At 41.9% G+C, this 15,458-nt stretch overlaps 1 protein-coding gene across 1 annotated transcript in view; it reads right to left on the bottom strand.

Annotated features, from left to right (window-relative positions):
• tgfbr1b (transforming growth factor, beta receptor 1 b) overlaps window positions 1–5,390 on the bottom strand; it is a 64,007-nt gene extending 58,617 nt beyond the window's left edge. The window contains exon 1 of the mRNA XM_041961036.1: window positions 5,324–5,390. Coding sequence (XP_041816970.1) covers window positions 5,324–5,387 — 64 coding nt within the window. The 5' untranslated portion in view covers window positions 5,388–5,390. The remainder of the gene's footprint in view (window positions 1–5,323) is intronic.
• Between the last annotated feature and the right edge of the window lie 10,068 nt (window positions 5,391–15,458).

Below are 15,458 nucleotides of genomic sequence, written 5' to 3'. Positions count from 1 at the left end.
TTGTGAGTGAAAATAATAAAGTTGATCAGGAGAAACCAGTCTACAGAGATGAACTACCAATGCTCAGATTTGTAAGTCGTTCTAACTCTTATTCCCATCTGACATGTACAAGCAAACCTTTTGCCTGTGACAAACATAGAATCAGCAGTAAAGCTTGTGATTCCCTGGCCTCCCCACGAAGGAGAGCAGAGCGGGGGGCCATTAATTAACGCATTGGTGCCTTTGAATCCAATGGGCACTGGCATGGCTACAGCCTCTCAAATTAGTTGTGGTTCCTTGGGCCAGGACAACGGGTGTCCAGGGTCACCCTCATGCCTGGCATTCCATTACTGCTAGTACTGAGAGCACTAGCACACAGCACCCAGAAAAACAACACTACACAAGCAGTTTGTACACACAGAAACAAACAAATGGCTCCCAGCAGCTGGGGGCGGGGGCTTGGGGGTAAGAACGGATGAAAGTAAGTGCAAAATATCAACTCAAAAGCAAGTGCAAAAGATCAACTCTGTAGTCTCAGTGGAATCTGTATCAGTATCAAGACAAAAAAAACTGAGTTTAAAAAAAAGCATATCCGTAACACCATACAGAAAAGAAGAAGCTCCCATGACTGCTGCCTTACTGAAAAATAGCCCTTCCTGATTTGCTTTTCTAAAGAAGTGACCACTTCAACCTCATTTGGGCTACAGTGTTACACTTTTAGTACAATATATGCATCAATCTATTTGAAAAAAATGTTTCAGTGGGTGGCAACATCTCTGAAGTTACAAATGAATTTAACTGCGCTAATTCAAAGTTTTCTATGGGAATGATGATCAGAGAACACTTAAAACCAGTTCTAACCTGCTTCAAGTGGTAGTGGAAAAATGAGATTATTGAGAATGCTTCAAAGCACCAGTGTGTAGACAAATTCAAAACAAACAAACAACTTCTTGGTTGTGAGTGTGAGCTCTTTTTATCATGTGTGTCTTGACTACTCAACATCGCAGCAACTCATTTCTATATGGACTAAGAATCCACAGCAGTTCTTGGTGAACAATGTTTGCTAATGCAGCAGAATTTAGGCAGATCTGCTCACAGGTAATAGAAAAGGTGCGACTGTGCAATATAGGCTCTATATTATCAAATTTAGGCTAAGCCTTTCCATTAGCTTGGTGGCCATCAGTCATTATTTGCTGTTATACATTTGGCTTTACTGACTACCTACATGAATTGATAACACTCCTCCAAACATGACACAGAGCAATCAGAAATATCTATAATGTGTTTCTATTGGTAGGTCTGCAACTAATTTGTATTTTTTTTTTCATCAACTAATCCATCCATTATTTTATTATTTTCTCGATTAAGTGTTTTGTCTTGGAAGTGTTGCAAAATTTCCCAGACTCTAAGTTGACATTTTTAAATATCTTGTTTTGTCCCACTTACACATAAGTGGGATATTGGAGCACATTAGAGGTGGGTGGTATACTGTTTTCATCGCCATCACCGGTGTTATGTTCTGTCACAACACAGATTTCACAATATATATGTTTACGCATATTAGAATTGATGTGTTAATTACTGTGGGTGTATTAACATGGAGGTAGCGGGCAACGCATATACTCATACAACTGGAGTTATATTCACCAACTACAATTTTCCTTGCCACGATTGTGACTCCAGTGACATGAGGGTGTGGAAGGTAACATTATGAGGAAGGCATGCCAATTTCTTTGTTGTTGGCTACAGGAAACCGACACGAAAGTCTTACTGTAATTTACTCCCACCATCTAAGGGAAGTGAAAATCTGGCGATTTTGATGGAAATGTCCCAACAACTACAACTGGAAAACTTTTAGTCGATGTGTGCACTAATCATTTTACTTCGTATTGCTTTGAGGGCAAATACAAAGCAGAATTCACTTTAAAACTGAAGCTCAAGGATGGATCGATGTCAGCTGCAAAATTAGAAGCTTGAAGTTTTGTTATTTTCATGTTGCTTAACTGAACTTTTCTGGTTCGCCTGTTGAATTTGGCAGTAGCACACTCTGCAGCTAATGTGGCTAGTAGCGCCATTAAATTTCTTTTTGTGTAGTCTCACATAGCCGACTTTATCTCGACACTTCATACTGCAATACAAGCTCAGCTGGTTTTGTCGGTACACAAAACCCTCCTCTGCTGTGTGCGGTATATTGCTGCTAGGTGTAAATATACTTGGTAGACATACCCCATGGCACACTGACTGTTTTATTTATATAGCATAACATACTTTGGGTTTCTGCCAATTAAATGTTGTTGAGATGCCAAATCCTATCCCTTGTCTAACTTTGAGAATGAATAACATTACATTTACTAATTAACCAATATTAAGGAGCAGGCAACTCATGCAGGTCTATACCTCATTTTAATTCTATTTGGAGCCAAGAAATACATCGTTTTGTTTGTTTGTAAGTATTCTAACGACACAGTTTGACACAGTTTCAGTACATGCCTTGTGTCATTTCCTGTTAATTCTTGCATTCAAACTGCCAAAACCTGTAACTTCCCTAACACACACTGTATACTTTATAGTAAAAAAAAAATTGGACACGCTGTAGGCTACACATCTCTAACTTCTAAGTTATTTCATGCATTTCATGACCAGTTGCAATCCTGGAGCAAGACAAAATGAGAGAACATCCTGAAATGATTCCCCACATCCTCTGTTGTCAGGGACAGTCTGGATTGATTTGGAGTCTCCCTTGACAGTGGCTTGCATTTGACTCAGACTGCTGACACAACACTCATCCTTTATACTAGCCACTCCAGCTAAATGTGGTCCGCTTACTTACTATGCCTAAGGGGGGCAGGGGGAGAAGCACAAGACTCAGAGCAGACAAATGAAACTGGAGGGTGGTGGGGCTGAGGGAGAACCGAGTGACAGAGCATGAGGACAGAGCCTATTAGGTGGGAGGATGACTGAGACTGGTAGGATGAGGAGAGCAATAGTGACAGCACCTAATTTAGCCCATTGCCAGCACTCGGATGTGTGCGGATGCCTTTGTGTGTTGTACACTGCTGTATGTGAATGCTGCTCAAGCAAGTGTGTGTGATCTGCAGGGGTGTGGTCCTGAATATTGAACATCAACGTGACATGTAAAGGTGTCAAGAAAGGCCCCCCTGGTTAAATCATATCTATCCTTTTGTGATAGTACATACGTATGTAAAATCTAATATACAGTCTTGATATCCATGTTACTCACATTAAAGATGAAATGTGTGCTGGTCCACTTTTTTTCTAATCTGCTGTGTCAGATTATCTGCATCAAAAATATTGGATTCTATTCTGATGTAAATGATGCAGCTCATGCCGTGGACCCACGCCATGACAATCCTATTGCTGGACAAAGAAAGCGGAATTCTCACCCTTCTTGTGTGTCCCTCAGCCAACATATCAATTTAATAACCAGCCTGCATCTGAGGCAGCGATGGGGTATATGAGGACACCATCGTGCTTTTGGCATGACTAGGTTCTGATGAGATCTTAATGTATGCTGTTTAAAAAGCATGCTCCGCCACTCATGATGAGGCTCTCTCTCCCTCTCTCCACACAAAGGAATGTCACACAAAGGAAACGCGTGAGTCTGCGAGTCAATAGGGGAAAAAACACACTATCGGCTGTTTGTATGTATGAGAAAAGCCTTCTCCTTTCGCAATATGCTGACAACTGAAACAAAGGAAAAACGAACACAGTTCCGTTGCAGAGGGGAAATAAAAAATCTCAGCGGAACGAGAGCAAGCGTCAACTGTAGCAGCGGTGGTGACTGGTGTACCAATGCGAGCCATAAATGTGAATCCAGTTCACATATCTTGCAGGGTAGTTCAATACTGCTTATCGGTAACCATCAATTACACATTACACATGACTCGGGCGTCTTTAAATGAAAAAAAAAAACGCCAAGAAGGTTTCTTTAAACAGCTCTACTGCAGTCTCCCCCCACTACAATTAAACGCAGTAAACAGGATGTATCACTGTACAGCTATTTTCAAAGTCGAGTTTTACTGAAAGGCTGTGCCGTTTAGAAACGTGTAAGCCAAATGCACCAGAAGACTTGACAGCTTGACAACAAACTGATAAGACTTGACAGCACAACGCAGTAATAAACGGCTACATTTTGAATGGGGTTTGGCGTGCGTCGTAGGCTGTTAAAACTGGGAGAATGACAAGTACGGAAGAAATTGTTTCTCATCTTTTGACAGCGAGCTGTTTAACCATGGTGTCTACGGGACAAAATCCTTCTATGCCGTATGTCTGAACTGCTAAGACCAACACCATCACTTATCACAACCAAACTTATCACATTTCCTAGACACGACACCGTCATTAAGATCCAGCGAAACACGAAGCGGAACAATGTCTAAACTCTGTGCTATTACTAGTTCATCACTGCTATCTGCGGCAGCTAGAAGCTAACAGGCGAACGTGATGGTGCTGAGAACGTGTCTGTCAGGCGGCTACTAGCGTTAAACAGAAAGTTAAACCACCCGTTAACACTCCTAGCAGCTGATTAACTAACTTATTAGAAAAGAGGGTAAACAGGATAGAAAATAAATTCCCCCGTCTCAACACCAGATATCGTCCGAGAAAAAAGTAACGCATTTAGTTTCTCAATTCTCTTCAAGAGTCCAAAAATCTACTCAGAACATTTCGGAGCAAGGACGTTACTGTCATTACGTCTGCGGTGAGAAAGCAGTAAGTGAGGTGCCAACATAAGATGAAACGATGTTGCACTGAGAGATAACGGTCACCTGAACACGACAGTCATTCAGCCCTGTGGCAACATTAACTTGTGTAGTTCAACTAACGCTATGTGCTCCTAAAAAGCTGGCATGGGACGTGCAAAATGTACCGTCCCACCACAAGGTAAATGAACAACCAGTGCTCGACAAAAAGCAAACATCTAAGTTACTGAGCGATGCTGCCAACTTCGTATTTGCGAAACTGAGGACTGTTCCTCCGTACAGACTCCAGTGCTCTTTGTTGGGAAAGCAGAATCAAAAACCTGTGACCAAAACCAAGCCGAAGACAGGCCAGCTTTGATCCTCAGCTATAGCCGCTGGCCCTTTTAAGCCCGATGTGACTTTTAGCTGCCTGCTCTTTTTTCCCAGACAATAAACATTCCTCAGACAGGCAGCAGAAGGCTGGCCACCGACCCTGCGCCATCTTAGTTAGAGACACTGCTTCTTCAGGCTTCTTGAACAAAGAGCTTTTCTAGCGAAACCAGCCAGACACGAGAGTGTAACTTTGGAGAAACACGCGAGAAATACAAAACACGACTCTATGTTGTCCATTCAGGCGCACTTACCGGTATTATCTTGTATCCTTGTCCAGAACAGGAGGACGAGCAGAAGGCATGGTATTGCATCCATCGTGGCTACGGACCAGACTGGCTGTCGGCTGCTAACTTCTCCAAGCGCTGAGGAAGGTAGACGCTGATTGGCTCATAGAGCCAAAAGTCCCGCCTCTCAAGTGGTTGCATGGGTGAAGGGCGATGATAATTGGCGGAGAGACCTGCCACACCCCGCCCCACTGGACCAACTCTTGTCACTGCTGTAAACAAACACTGTTGCTATTCACTATAATGACAAAATGCCACTTTTGTGCGGTTACACTCATATTACTGTAAAACGAGGAGATATTCAAATGAATAACTAGTTTAGAATAACTAGAATAACAAGTCTAATCTGTTAATAACCACCTTGTAAACAAAACTAATAACTTATTATTGCATATATACTTTTAACTATTTCTGTCAGAGTTTTACTGCATTTCACTCTGAACACAAAGGAAAACTCCAGAATAGCCAATAGCTAAGCATATGGGATATGCAGGCCTATGATTCCGCCACAGAAAAGTACATCTTTGTGAGGGGAAAACGCTTTCGTGCCAGACAAAGACAGAGAGGAAGGTGACCCTCGTGATTTTATCAGACAGAAAGAACGTGTCACTGTGGCTCTGACTGAGAGACTATAACAATAACATCAGCAAAAAGAAATAATATTCTCACTGCTGCCACTCTCCCCAGATAAGATATTCCCAATGACGTGCTGTGGCTAGACTTGACTTGTGTGTATTGTCCGCATGTCAGTCTTTCACACACACACACACACACTCACAGACACAAACATATCCCTCGTACATTGTTCTAAAGCCTGTAACACTTCCTTTGTCTAGTCCACATTTACTCCTTCTCTTCAGAAGACACACCCACCCACACACGCGTACTTGACCTGGCCCCTGTTCCCCCTCCTTCTGATGCACACACACACTTACACACACACACCCCATAGTCCCGGGAGAGTGTGACAGAGATTGATGATGGCCTATTATTTGTCCTGCACAGCCTGCACATGCATGCTTGCACGCACGCATGCGCGCACACACACACACACACACACACACACTGGTAAGCTCTCATTTATTATTTTAGTTATGCCTAAAAGATGGAGAATAAGAATTGTATTACAGGTTAAACAGAGTAACAAATAGATAGATGAGTCATGTGATTCAAAAAGACTATATATCTTACTTGAAATCCTAAATATTATATTCACTTAAACAGATGCTGGCAAACACAGAGGCAACTCTGACACCCCAGAACACACATGCACTCAGACACACACTCACACAGAGGCACCACCTGCTCTTACCAGTAATCAAATGCTGTTCATGTTTAAGTGCTTGTACCTGTCTCATTTGCATTTACAATTTTGGCATTTAGGTGCCACATTCATCCAAAGTGACTTGCAATGTGTGGAGCAGTAGAAAAAAAAAAAGATTTTTAATCACAAAATTACAAGCAACCAACAGTAAGTTGCATAAAGGTCAGTGACGATATTGCTATGAATACAGAATGATGTTGCAAAAAACTTTGGAAGGAAAAGGAAAAAAGTAAAGGACACAGATAGAAAATGTTTTGTTTTGAGAACAAAATCAATGACTGGAGATTCAGTTAGGGGGGAAAATAAGCCATCAGTAAATAAATGTCCTCCCCCTCTGTGGCTCTGTCTTGAGTGGAAAGGTCAAAGTTCTGTCTATCATTGGCAAGGCCAGGAAAGTGACTAAATGACTAATGCTCCATTTCATTAGTCATTTTAATAAGTCCTCATTCACTTCCCTTTGGCTCTCTCATTTAACAGAATCTCTGTTGCCATCTTAAATGTTGTTCCATTAGTCTGAAACCTCAGCTCAACTTACTGAGACACCCAACCTTCAACTGGCGTCGTGAGAGTGTGTGTGAGTCAACGACAGTGTAGCAGTCATTAGTGAAGCAATGCATTCATACACTGTTCATTTATTATTTCCTGTGCACTATAATCCTACGTAGAATGTATTCAAGCACATCTGCAACTATTCTATCACAGAACATATGTTGATTATCAGCTACTGTTGTTGTTACCTCTTATGGTGTATTTATATAACTGTTGCGTGATTTGTATCATTGCAAGTGTGATCGTACATGTGTTCAATGACATTACTGTTAGCAGTTAGTAGTTCTGGCAATTTCTGTTTGGCAATTCCTACAAGTTTATCGGACAAAAACAAGAGACAGTGGATGGTGAGTGATGGCTGAACATGGGGGATAATGAGGACGAGGAAGATGATGAAGAAGAAGAAGAGGGAGCAATCTTAAGAGTGCTCGTCTTCGCCAGAAGACTAGGAGAGCAATAACTTGCCTGGAAATGAGAGGGGAGAGAAGAGTTGGCTTCCTTTGCCATAGCTGTCATTTCTGGAAACCTGGTGGTCTTGCAAATTTAAGCCAAGATCCAGCTGAGGAACTGAGGCAAACTCAATTAAAGTCTTAATTTGGATCTCAATCGAGGGGGTTTAACAACTCTTCAAACATTACCCATGGCTGGAATACTTGCTCTCAGCAGCTTTCTGCTATGTGTGTTGACATTTTTTCCACCATGGGCAAGGTCATTTCAAAAGGAGCTTCATCCATGCTGGAGAAACTGGCAAAACACAATGCAAGTGTTATCTATAAACTAGCCGTGGAAGTATGTTGTGAATTCAACGTGTGATCGAAAAGTGGGTCAAGAATTCTAATACAACTTGACTGTACAATAAAACAGACAGTGCATACACAGCAGTAGTTGAGTCACTGTGGTTAACAGCTGTCACACCGTGGTGAGGTCTGTCTTGTCTTGGGGTTTCTTTCAGTTGTCAGTTTACGTTTTCATAGCCCTTTGTATTCTTCCTCCTTCGGGAGCGTTTTGGTTTTCTAGTTTTGTAGCCGTAGTGGTTTTCCTATCCTCATTTTGAGCGTTTTTTGTTACCTTGTTATTTTTCTTGTATGCCTGTATTGATAGTGTTTTCCTGTTCTTGCTATTAATGTATGTTTCATAGCCTGTTGATTTGGCACTTAGTGAAGAGGTTACTAGTTTGCTTGAATAAAGCCCTGTGTGTTAAATCTCTGCGTCTGAGTCCTGATCTGAGTCCCAGCCTGACAACAGCTTGTCAAACGACTAGTCAACAAGGGCACAGAGAATACAAGCAATACACCAGCAGAGGCAATTTCCTTGAACAGTGAAATCTGCTTAGGGAGTTTGAAAGTACAGCCTCAAAGAGGTTTGCTAGTGGGCCTGGCAGTGCTAAATATGTGCACCATAACATTCAGAGCGAAATGATTGATATCATGGCTAGCATGAAAAGGGGAGAAGTAAGGTTAAAGTGGCAGAGGATTTGGCTTTAATGGTTTAGGAACCAAAAACATAAGCAAGAAAAATGTATGTGTAGTTTTCTGTTATCTAAACAATGACAACATTCATGAAGAATTCTTAGACTTTATTCCAGACCAACTGGATAGATATGGCTGATGATGATCTGTTGAACTGACTCGAGTAAGAATTCTTCATGATCAAGATCAATGATCAATTCTTGGTCTATCTATCAGACATACAGTACCTGATGCCCCGTTGCAGCATTGAACCATCAGTGTGTTAGTACAATGTTGCAAGTGCAACATAGACAAAAACATATTGATGGTTCAATGCTGCAACAGGGCATCAGTTATGTCTGGGTGCAACAACAGTGTCCAGGAAAAATTTGACCAAGAATGTGAATGAAGAATGTGCATAATGTAAAACCAGTCACACAATATTGGTGATAGACTTCTGCAGGAAAGCACCACAGACTACACTGGTGTGCATCCTTGGACATTGAAATCGTGGAGGAGTGCAAATACCTGGGTGTCAACCTCAACGATAAACTGGACTGGTCCACTAACACTGATGCCCTGTACAGGAAGGGCCAAAGTCGTCTCTATCTGCTGAGAAGACTGAGGTCCTTTGGAGTATGTAGGACATTACTGAGGACTTTCTATGACTCTGTGGTTGCATCTGCATTCCTTTACACAGTGGTCTGCTGGGGCTGTGGAAGCTCTGAGAGGGACAGAAAGAGACTGAATAAACTGGTCTGGAGAGCTGGTTCTGTCCTGGACTGCCCTCTGGACACCACTGAGGATGTAGGTGAGAGGAGGATGCTAGCCAAGCTGAAATCTATCGTTGACAACCCCTCCCACCCCCTGCATGACACAGTGGGGGCCCTCAGCAGCTCCTTCAGAAACAAACTGCTGCATCCACCCTGTAAGAAGGAACGCTACCGCAGGTCCTTCATACCAACAGCTGTGTTCAGCTCCAGCGTAGCTTAATATAGCACTGGGTCCGTACTCACAAAGTTTTTTGCACAGATGTGTGATTTATCATACACATATTACCTTGTACAGTATTACTCTCATTGAGTACTCTACCAATCCATACATACTGAGTACTCTACCAATCAATACATACTGGAATTCTACTGACACACAAATATCTATTACTGCGCAACTGCATCAATGCTGTAGTCACTTAATCCTGACACATCGTGTGCAATTTCTACTCAAGTGCAATTTGTGTATAAACTGTGTAATTCTGCAGAATTTTTGGCATTTTTATGGCAATATTTATTATTGTTCTTTGTGGCAATATAGATTTTTTTTGACACATTTTATATAGTCATTGTATATATATATATATATATATATATATATATATATATATATATATAGTCAGCTTTTATTTTGTATTTCTCTATTTCTGTTTCTGAATTTTAATTCATTTGATTTTAAGAATAATGAATTTGTGTGATTCCTGTAACCTGAATTCTGAATGATCCTTATGGCTCTTTTTTGAAGTACAGACAAAGATTGAGTTGTACATTTATAAGCTCATCAAGACTTGTGTGGACAAAGATCACCTTTTGTCAATGGCTACAGTCTACGGGGTAACCAAAGAAAACCTTCTCCAGACAAAGGCACTTATTGAAAAGAAAAAACAAGGTGGGGATATTGTCAGCACCCATTATACACTAGTTAACGATCTATCTGAGTAATAGTAGTGGAGACACTCGAATCAGCAACTGAGTGTGATGGCCATCAGTTTCGGAAGGACCAAAGAATTGGACGTCAATAGAGGGATTGACAACTTTGTTGCAAATCGCAGCAACAGGTAGATTGTTCTCCTGTAACTAGTGAGTACACCAGTCTTTGTTGACATGCAGGCTTAGGGCCTATTAATGTTTGTGTAGGTTGATAATAATCAGGATTTAGCCTTGTAAGAGTACAGAACAGGTCTGGGCGATAAAGCCAAAAAATACACAATAACATTTTTAATTAATATAATTACAATAAATGCCAAATCATTACTTCTTTCAAGTTTAAGGGCTGACTTTTGTACCTGTACGGAAGTTGAAGAAAGCAGACGGTTAATTGGGGCTTTAATTTGTCATGGACAAACACTGGCCGAGCAACAGAACAGTTCACAAATCGGAGGTAAAACATTCATTACAGAGTGATTAAATCTTTTGTGAGCATCAAAATATGCATGAATAAAATTTAATAATTTGTCACAACAAAATTAATGTTGCAAAAGAAAACTGATGTGCTGCAGTGTGATACAACACACATGTCCAATAACACATGATAACATAAGTTATTTTGAGTAGCTACAAATTACTGATATCTCACATGTAGACTATAGGTAGATGCTGCAATTTACTTACAGGCTACTGCTTCTGATAGGCATTTATGATTTTTTTTCAACCCAGTTTGGATGAAACTACGGCCACTTCTATATGATGAAAGCCTTAATGGCTGCGTTCACAGACCCCCAGTGGGTCGCTCCTCCTCCAGAGAGACTGTATTATGTGTAGCTCTGGTTGTGTCTGTTTTTTGTAGTTGGTTTGTAAAACAAACAGGAAGCAGTGGTGCTGATATAGTGGACTATGAGCTATAGTTTCCCCAGCAAACACACCTCTTTGGCTGTTGCAGTCCCTCCCGCCCAGCCAGCTGCTGCTCCTCGTGGGGCCACAGTCAGTGGCAGCAGTGGTTGGTTTGCCAGAGCATTCGGTGGACCATCAGTCGTCATGCTTCTTGGTCTGCTGTCAGAGCAAACTGCGCCATCCCACTGCCGAAATCAAGCAAGGTTAGCCCTGGCTATTGTTTTTCCAAGCTCGGTGTGTGTGGAGAAGCAACCTGCCTTGGGGACACCCAGCCTTCTCCGCTCTGCCTAACCCAGAGACACAGCTGCGATAGCTGAAGAGGTCAGTGTGTTTACCGGGAAAGCAACAACTCAAAATCTGCTGACTCAGCACTGCCACTGGCTGTTTGATGGCAAAACACAGACACAATCAGAGAATACAGCCTCTATTACTCAAACTGTTGACTCATCGTCCTTCAGAATTAACGTTTTCCATTACTGAACACTCTGATATACGGTAACATTAAATTCATCATATTCAGTGTGACCCACGTATGGGCAGTTTCCATGGGAACGCAGCCATTGAGTCATTCACCATATGGAAGTGGGTGTGGTTTCATTTAAAGTAGACTGAAGAAACGATAGACGCGAACTGATAGTGATAGACGATTGTTATAGTCAGAGACTCCACAAGGGAGGCTATAGTAGTTACAAACACAAGATTTGAAAAAAAAAAAAAAAGATTAATTAATCAAGGCACTCACATGCTGCACATGCAGCCCCACACACAGCCCCATTGTTCTGAAACAACAGCTTTTCTGTCTGAACAAGCTGTATTAATAGTATAGTTTAGCATTGCAAGGTGAAAACATGCTAGTTATGTCATGTGCTGTGTGCCTTGGGATAGCTACAGCAGGCAGGTGCTATTCATGTTAATGTCACGTCTAGGGCCATTTGTGCCCCTTGTTCTTTCTTTTGCCACATGCTCCAGAGTAACTTTTGTTTTTGTTGTATGTCACAGAGAAGTGCCGTTGTTATACCATCACCTGCTTCAGGCCTGATTTGGCTCCTGTAATGAAGGAGGACCTGAACCTCAAATCCTGCTATGACCAGTGGTCATCTAGGTTACGTGGCACACCCACACGCCTCAGCCATTCCAAAATTATGTGACCTTGCTGCACTGGGATTAGCAAAACAAAGGCAACCCCATGCTCTGCAGGCAGAGCCCAATACAATCTTGAGTCTCAACACTAAATCCTTGCCCATGGAGCTGGAAGGGGCTTCTGGTGGTAAACTACATGGCTCAGCCACACATCTTTCCCAAAATGACTGGCCTGCTGAGAAACAGGAACTACCTCTGGTCCAGGGAACTGACAGGGCTGAGTACTCGAGACCCCGAAGCAGGTTCCCACCTAGCCAGTGGGAAAACTATAGACTTGTGAAGACAAAGGAGAGATCGATAAAAATTGCCCAGTGACGGGACGAGCAACACCAAAGACCGCCTCATGAGGACTCTTCCGAGGAGGACACACAAGAAGACAGCAACTGGCAAGCCTCTCAGTGGAAGACCAATAACACTAGAGGGAAATCTAAAACATCTGGTCACAGCCAAGAAGACACTGTTACCATCAAGCGTTTCTTCAATGACATACCTAAGGAGAAAAGTAAAAAGGCAGATCTCTTCTCAATAACCATGGTGTTCCAACCAAGGAGCACGACACAGGACAACCCCTTCAACCAGCCCAGCAAGGTGGTTGAAGGGCTTCTTCTGGGTCACAGTGGACCAAAGCCCATCCACCACAGGACCAACTGTCCAACCTAATGGGGTGACGGATCTTGTTCATACAATTGGACTCAAAAGTCCCTTAATGAGGACACACCAGTCATCAAGGCCAAGACCTCCTTTCTACCATTTTTTACGTCACCTTACTAAGAAAGGAGCTGCGTGGAAATTCTACCTGTTCATGACACTTGAGGATACTCGCATACATGACGCACCCCCAGGTACAGTTGCAGACATCACCTTGATGTTGTTAGTGTGGCACAAATAAGCTTTGCTTTAATTTTGAAAACAGTTATTCCTGAGGTTTAACATTAGTTGAGATGGTTCTTTATATTTCTGCTGTATGTTTATATGTGTTCATTGAGAAGAGTGTTTCGAATTTATTGAGAAATGAGGGGTACAGTGTTTTCATCGTCAGTGACGATGTTATTCAGCAGCACCTGTGGATCGCCAGTAGCTGTCAGTATTGCTACACGAGTGACTGTAGAGGGAGCGCCAAAGGGAAATCTCGTGATCATATCTGATAACGAGAGTATCTGTGTGCAAAGTGAGTACAGACAGCGCTGGGTGGCGATTGTAAAAGTGAACTGAATATTTTTGCATGTTCCAGAAATTCTCATTAAATGTGTGGCACCAGATTGAGCCTCGGCGCTCCCTGGATGTTCAAGTGTATGCCCACATAGGTACCACACTGACAGCTTTGTCCATGGTGAAATTTACTTCTCCGGCCAGTGTATGTGTCTCCCCAAATGCCATTCCTCTTCTCATTGGCAAAGATCTCCTCAACCAATTTCAACCACTGATTGACATTAAACGCTTCAAATCGGGGCAAAGGTCCACCAGACTTTGCCTATCTCCCTCCCCAAAAACACTGGAGCTCAGTGCTAAGTCCTTGAGACCGAAGAGACCAAAACCCTGGCTCAAGCTGCTCCACCAGCTCAACCAGAAACGGCCAGGATTGGTGAAGTCCCCAATTCAAATACCAACAATTTAGCATTGGTCTGGTGGCCACCAAAATAACTTACAGACTTTATCCTAAAAGTTGTGGACCTTTATAATAACAGCAGGGCTGCTATCCAGGGAGGGGATGGCAGGTGAGAGCAGGGTGGCAGTATTCTAACTTGACCGTCAGCCAGGTTTTAAGGTTCAGGACATCTGTGGCTTTGAGAGAAATGTCTCAAAAACTTTTGGATTTGTTGCCATGAAATATTGTACAAGCATACATACATTCATCGCTGAAGGATGATCGTGCCCTCACTTTCCATCTAGCGCCATCACCAGGTCAAAATTTTAATTTGTCTAGTTTAGGAGCAGTAATAACATTTATTTTTCTTTATGTGTAACAGTTTTCTTTTAAAGTACTGTTCACTGTGTGCACGATTCATAGGTGGTGAGGCCGCTAGTCTATACATTGGTGCCTATGGCCCATGGTGGAGAGAAGGTGGGTTACAGCATACACTGCCATTAACCTGGCTGACCAACAGCATTTTTGTGTTTGTTATTTTATTTCAAATTAAATTCCCAACAAATGGTAATAGTGAGCTCTCCCTGGCTTTTTTACAAAGGAAGAAGGCTGCAAGTTTGACATACAGCACCTGCACTCTCCAACAAGATAAAGAGGTCAATGAAAGAGGGGCTATAGGGCAGGAGCTCAGCTGTACTGTACAAGAGGTCTACTTTGATGAGATGTCACAGATCATTTAAGTACTTCTTCTTTGCCTCGTGGATTTTAAGCTCCATGGACCTGCTCCGGCACAGGACAAGGCCTGGAGCTGGCATCATTTGTCTATCACATGCAGTGCATATTTGATTCACCAAATGCTCGCTCCGGAAAACACAGACATACTTAATGAAAAATTATTATATACACTGAAAATACATACACTGAAATAGGTAAAAGAGGACAAGAGCTGTCACTCTCAGTTGACTTTAGTGTGTGGATCTTTAACAATCATTTCTTGCACAGTTTTGAACCATTCATTAAAACTATACCTTTTTCCGCATACTCCTGTCTCTACATCTCAGTTCCAGTGTTTGGGTCTGTTTATTCCTGTTCTAAAACGTAATAATTATACCTTTAGCCACTGTTAGGGTTAGGGCATAAATAAATAAATAAATACATAAATAAGGAGTACAAATCTTGCATGCTCTGTTTTATCCTGACTGGTTTCATAGCCCATCAAAGTAAGCATGTGACTTAATCACCGTTTTTGTATTTACAATTTATTTTTGATTACCAAGAAAATCATCCTTTGTGTTTATTTGTACTCTGCAGATTAATCTGCAGCTGATTCTTATTCTTCAGTTCAAATTTGTCACATGATGATTTGAAATCAAAAATACAATAGTGTTGAATATTGGAATCAAAATAACTGAACAGAACTGGATTCTCCATCAACAGAATGCAATCCAAAACT

Source organism: Chelmon rostratus, chromosome 20 (genome assembly GCF_017976325.1).
Source record: "Chelmon rostratus isolate fCheRos1 chromosome 20, fCheRos1.pri, whole genome shotgun sequence".
In the NCBI taxonomy this organism is placed as follows: domain Eukaryota; kingdom Metazoa; phylum Chordata; class Actinopteri; order Chaetodontiformes; family Chaetodontidae; genus Chelmon; species Chelmon rostratus.
The sequence above is the reverse complement of the archived record's forward strand: the minus strand, read 5'-3'. Positions and strand labels throughout refer to the sequence as shown.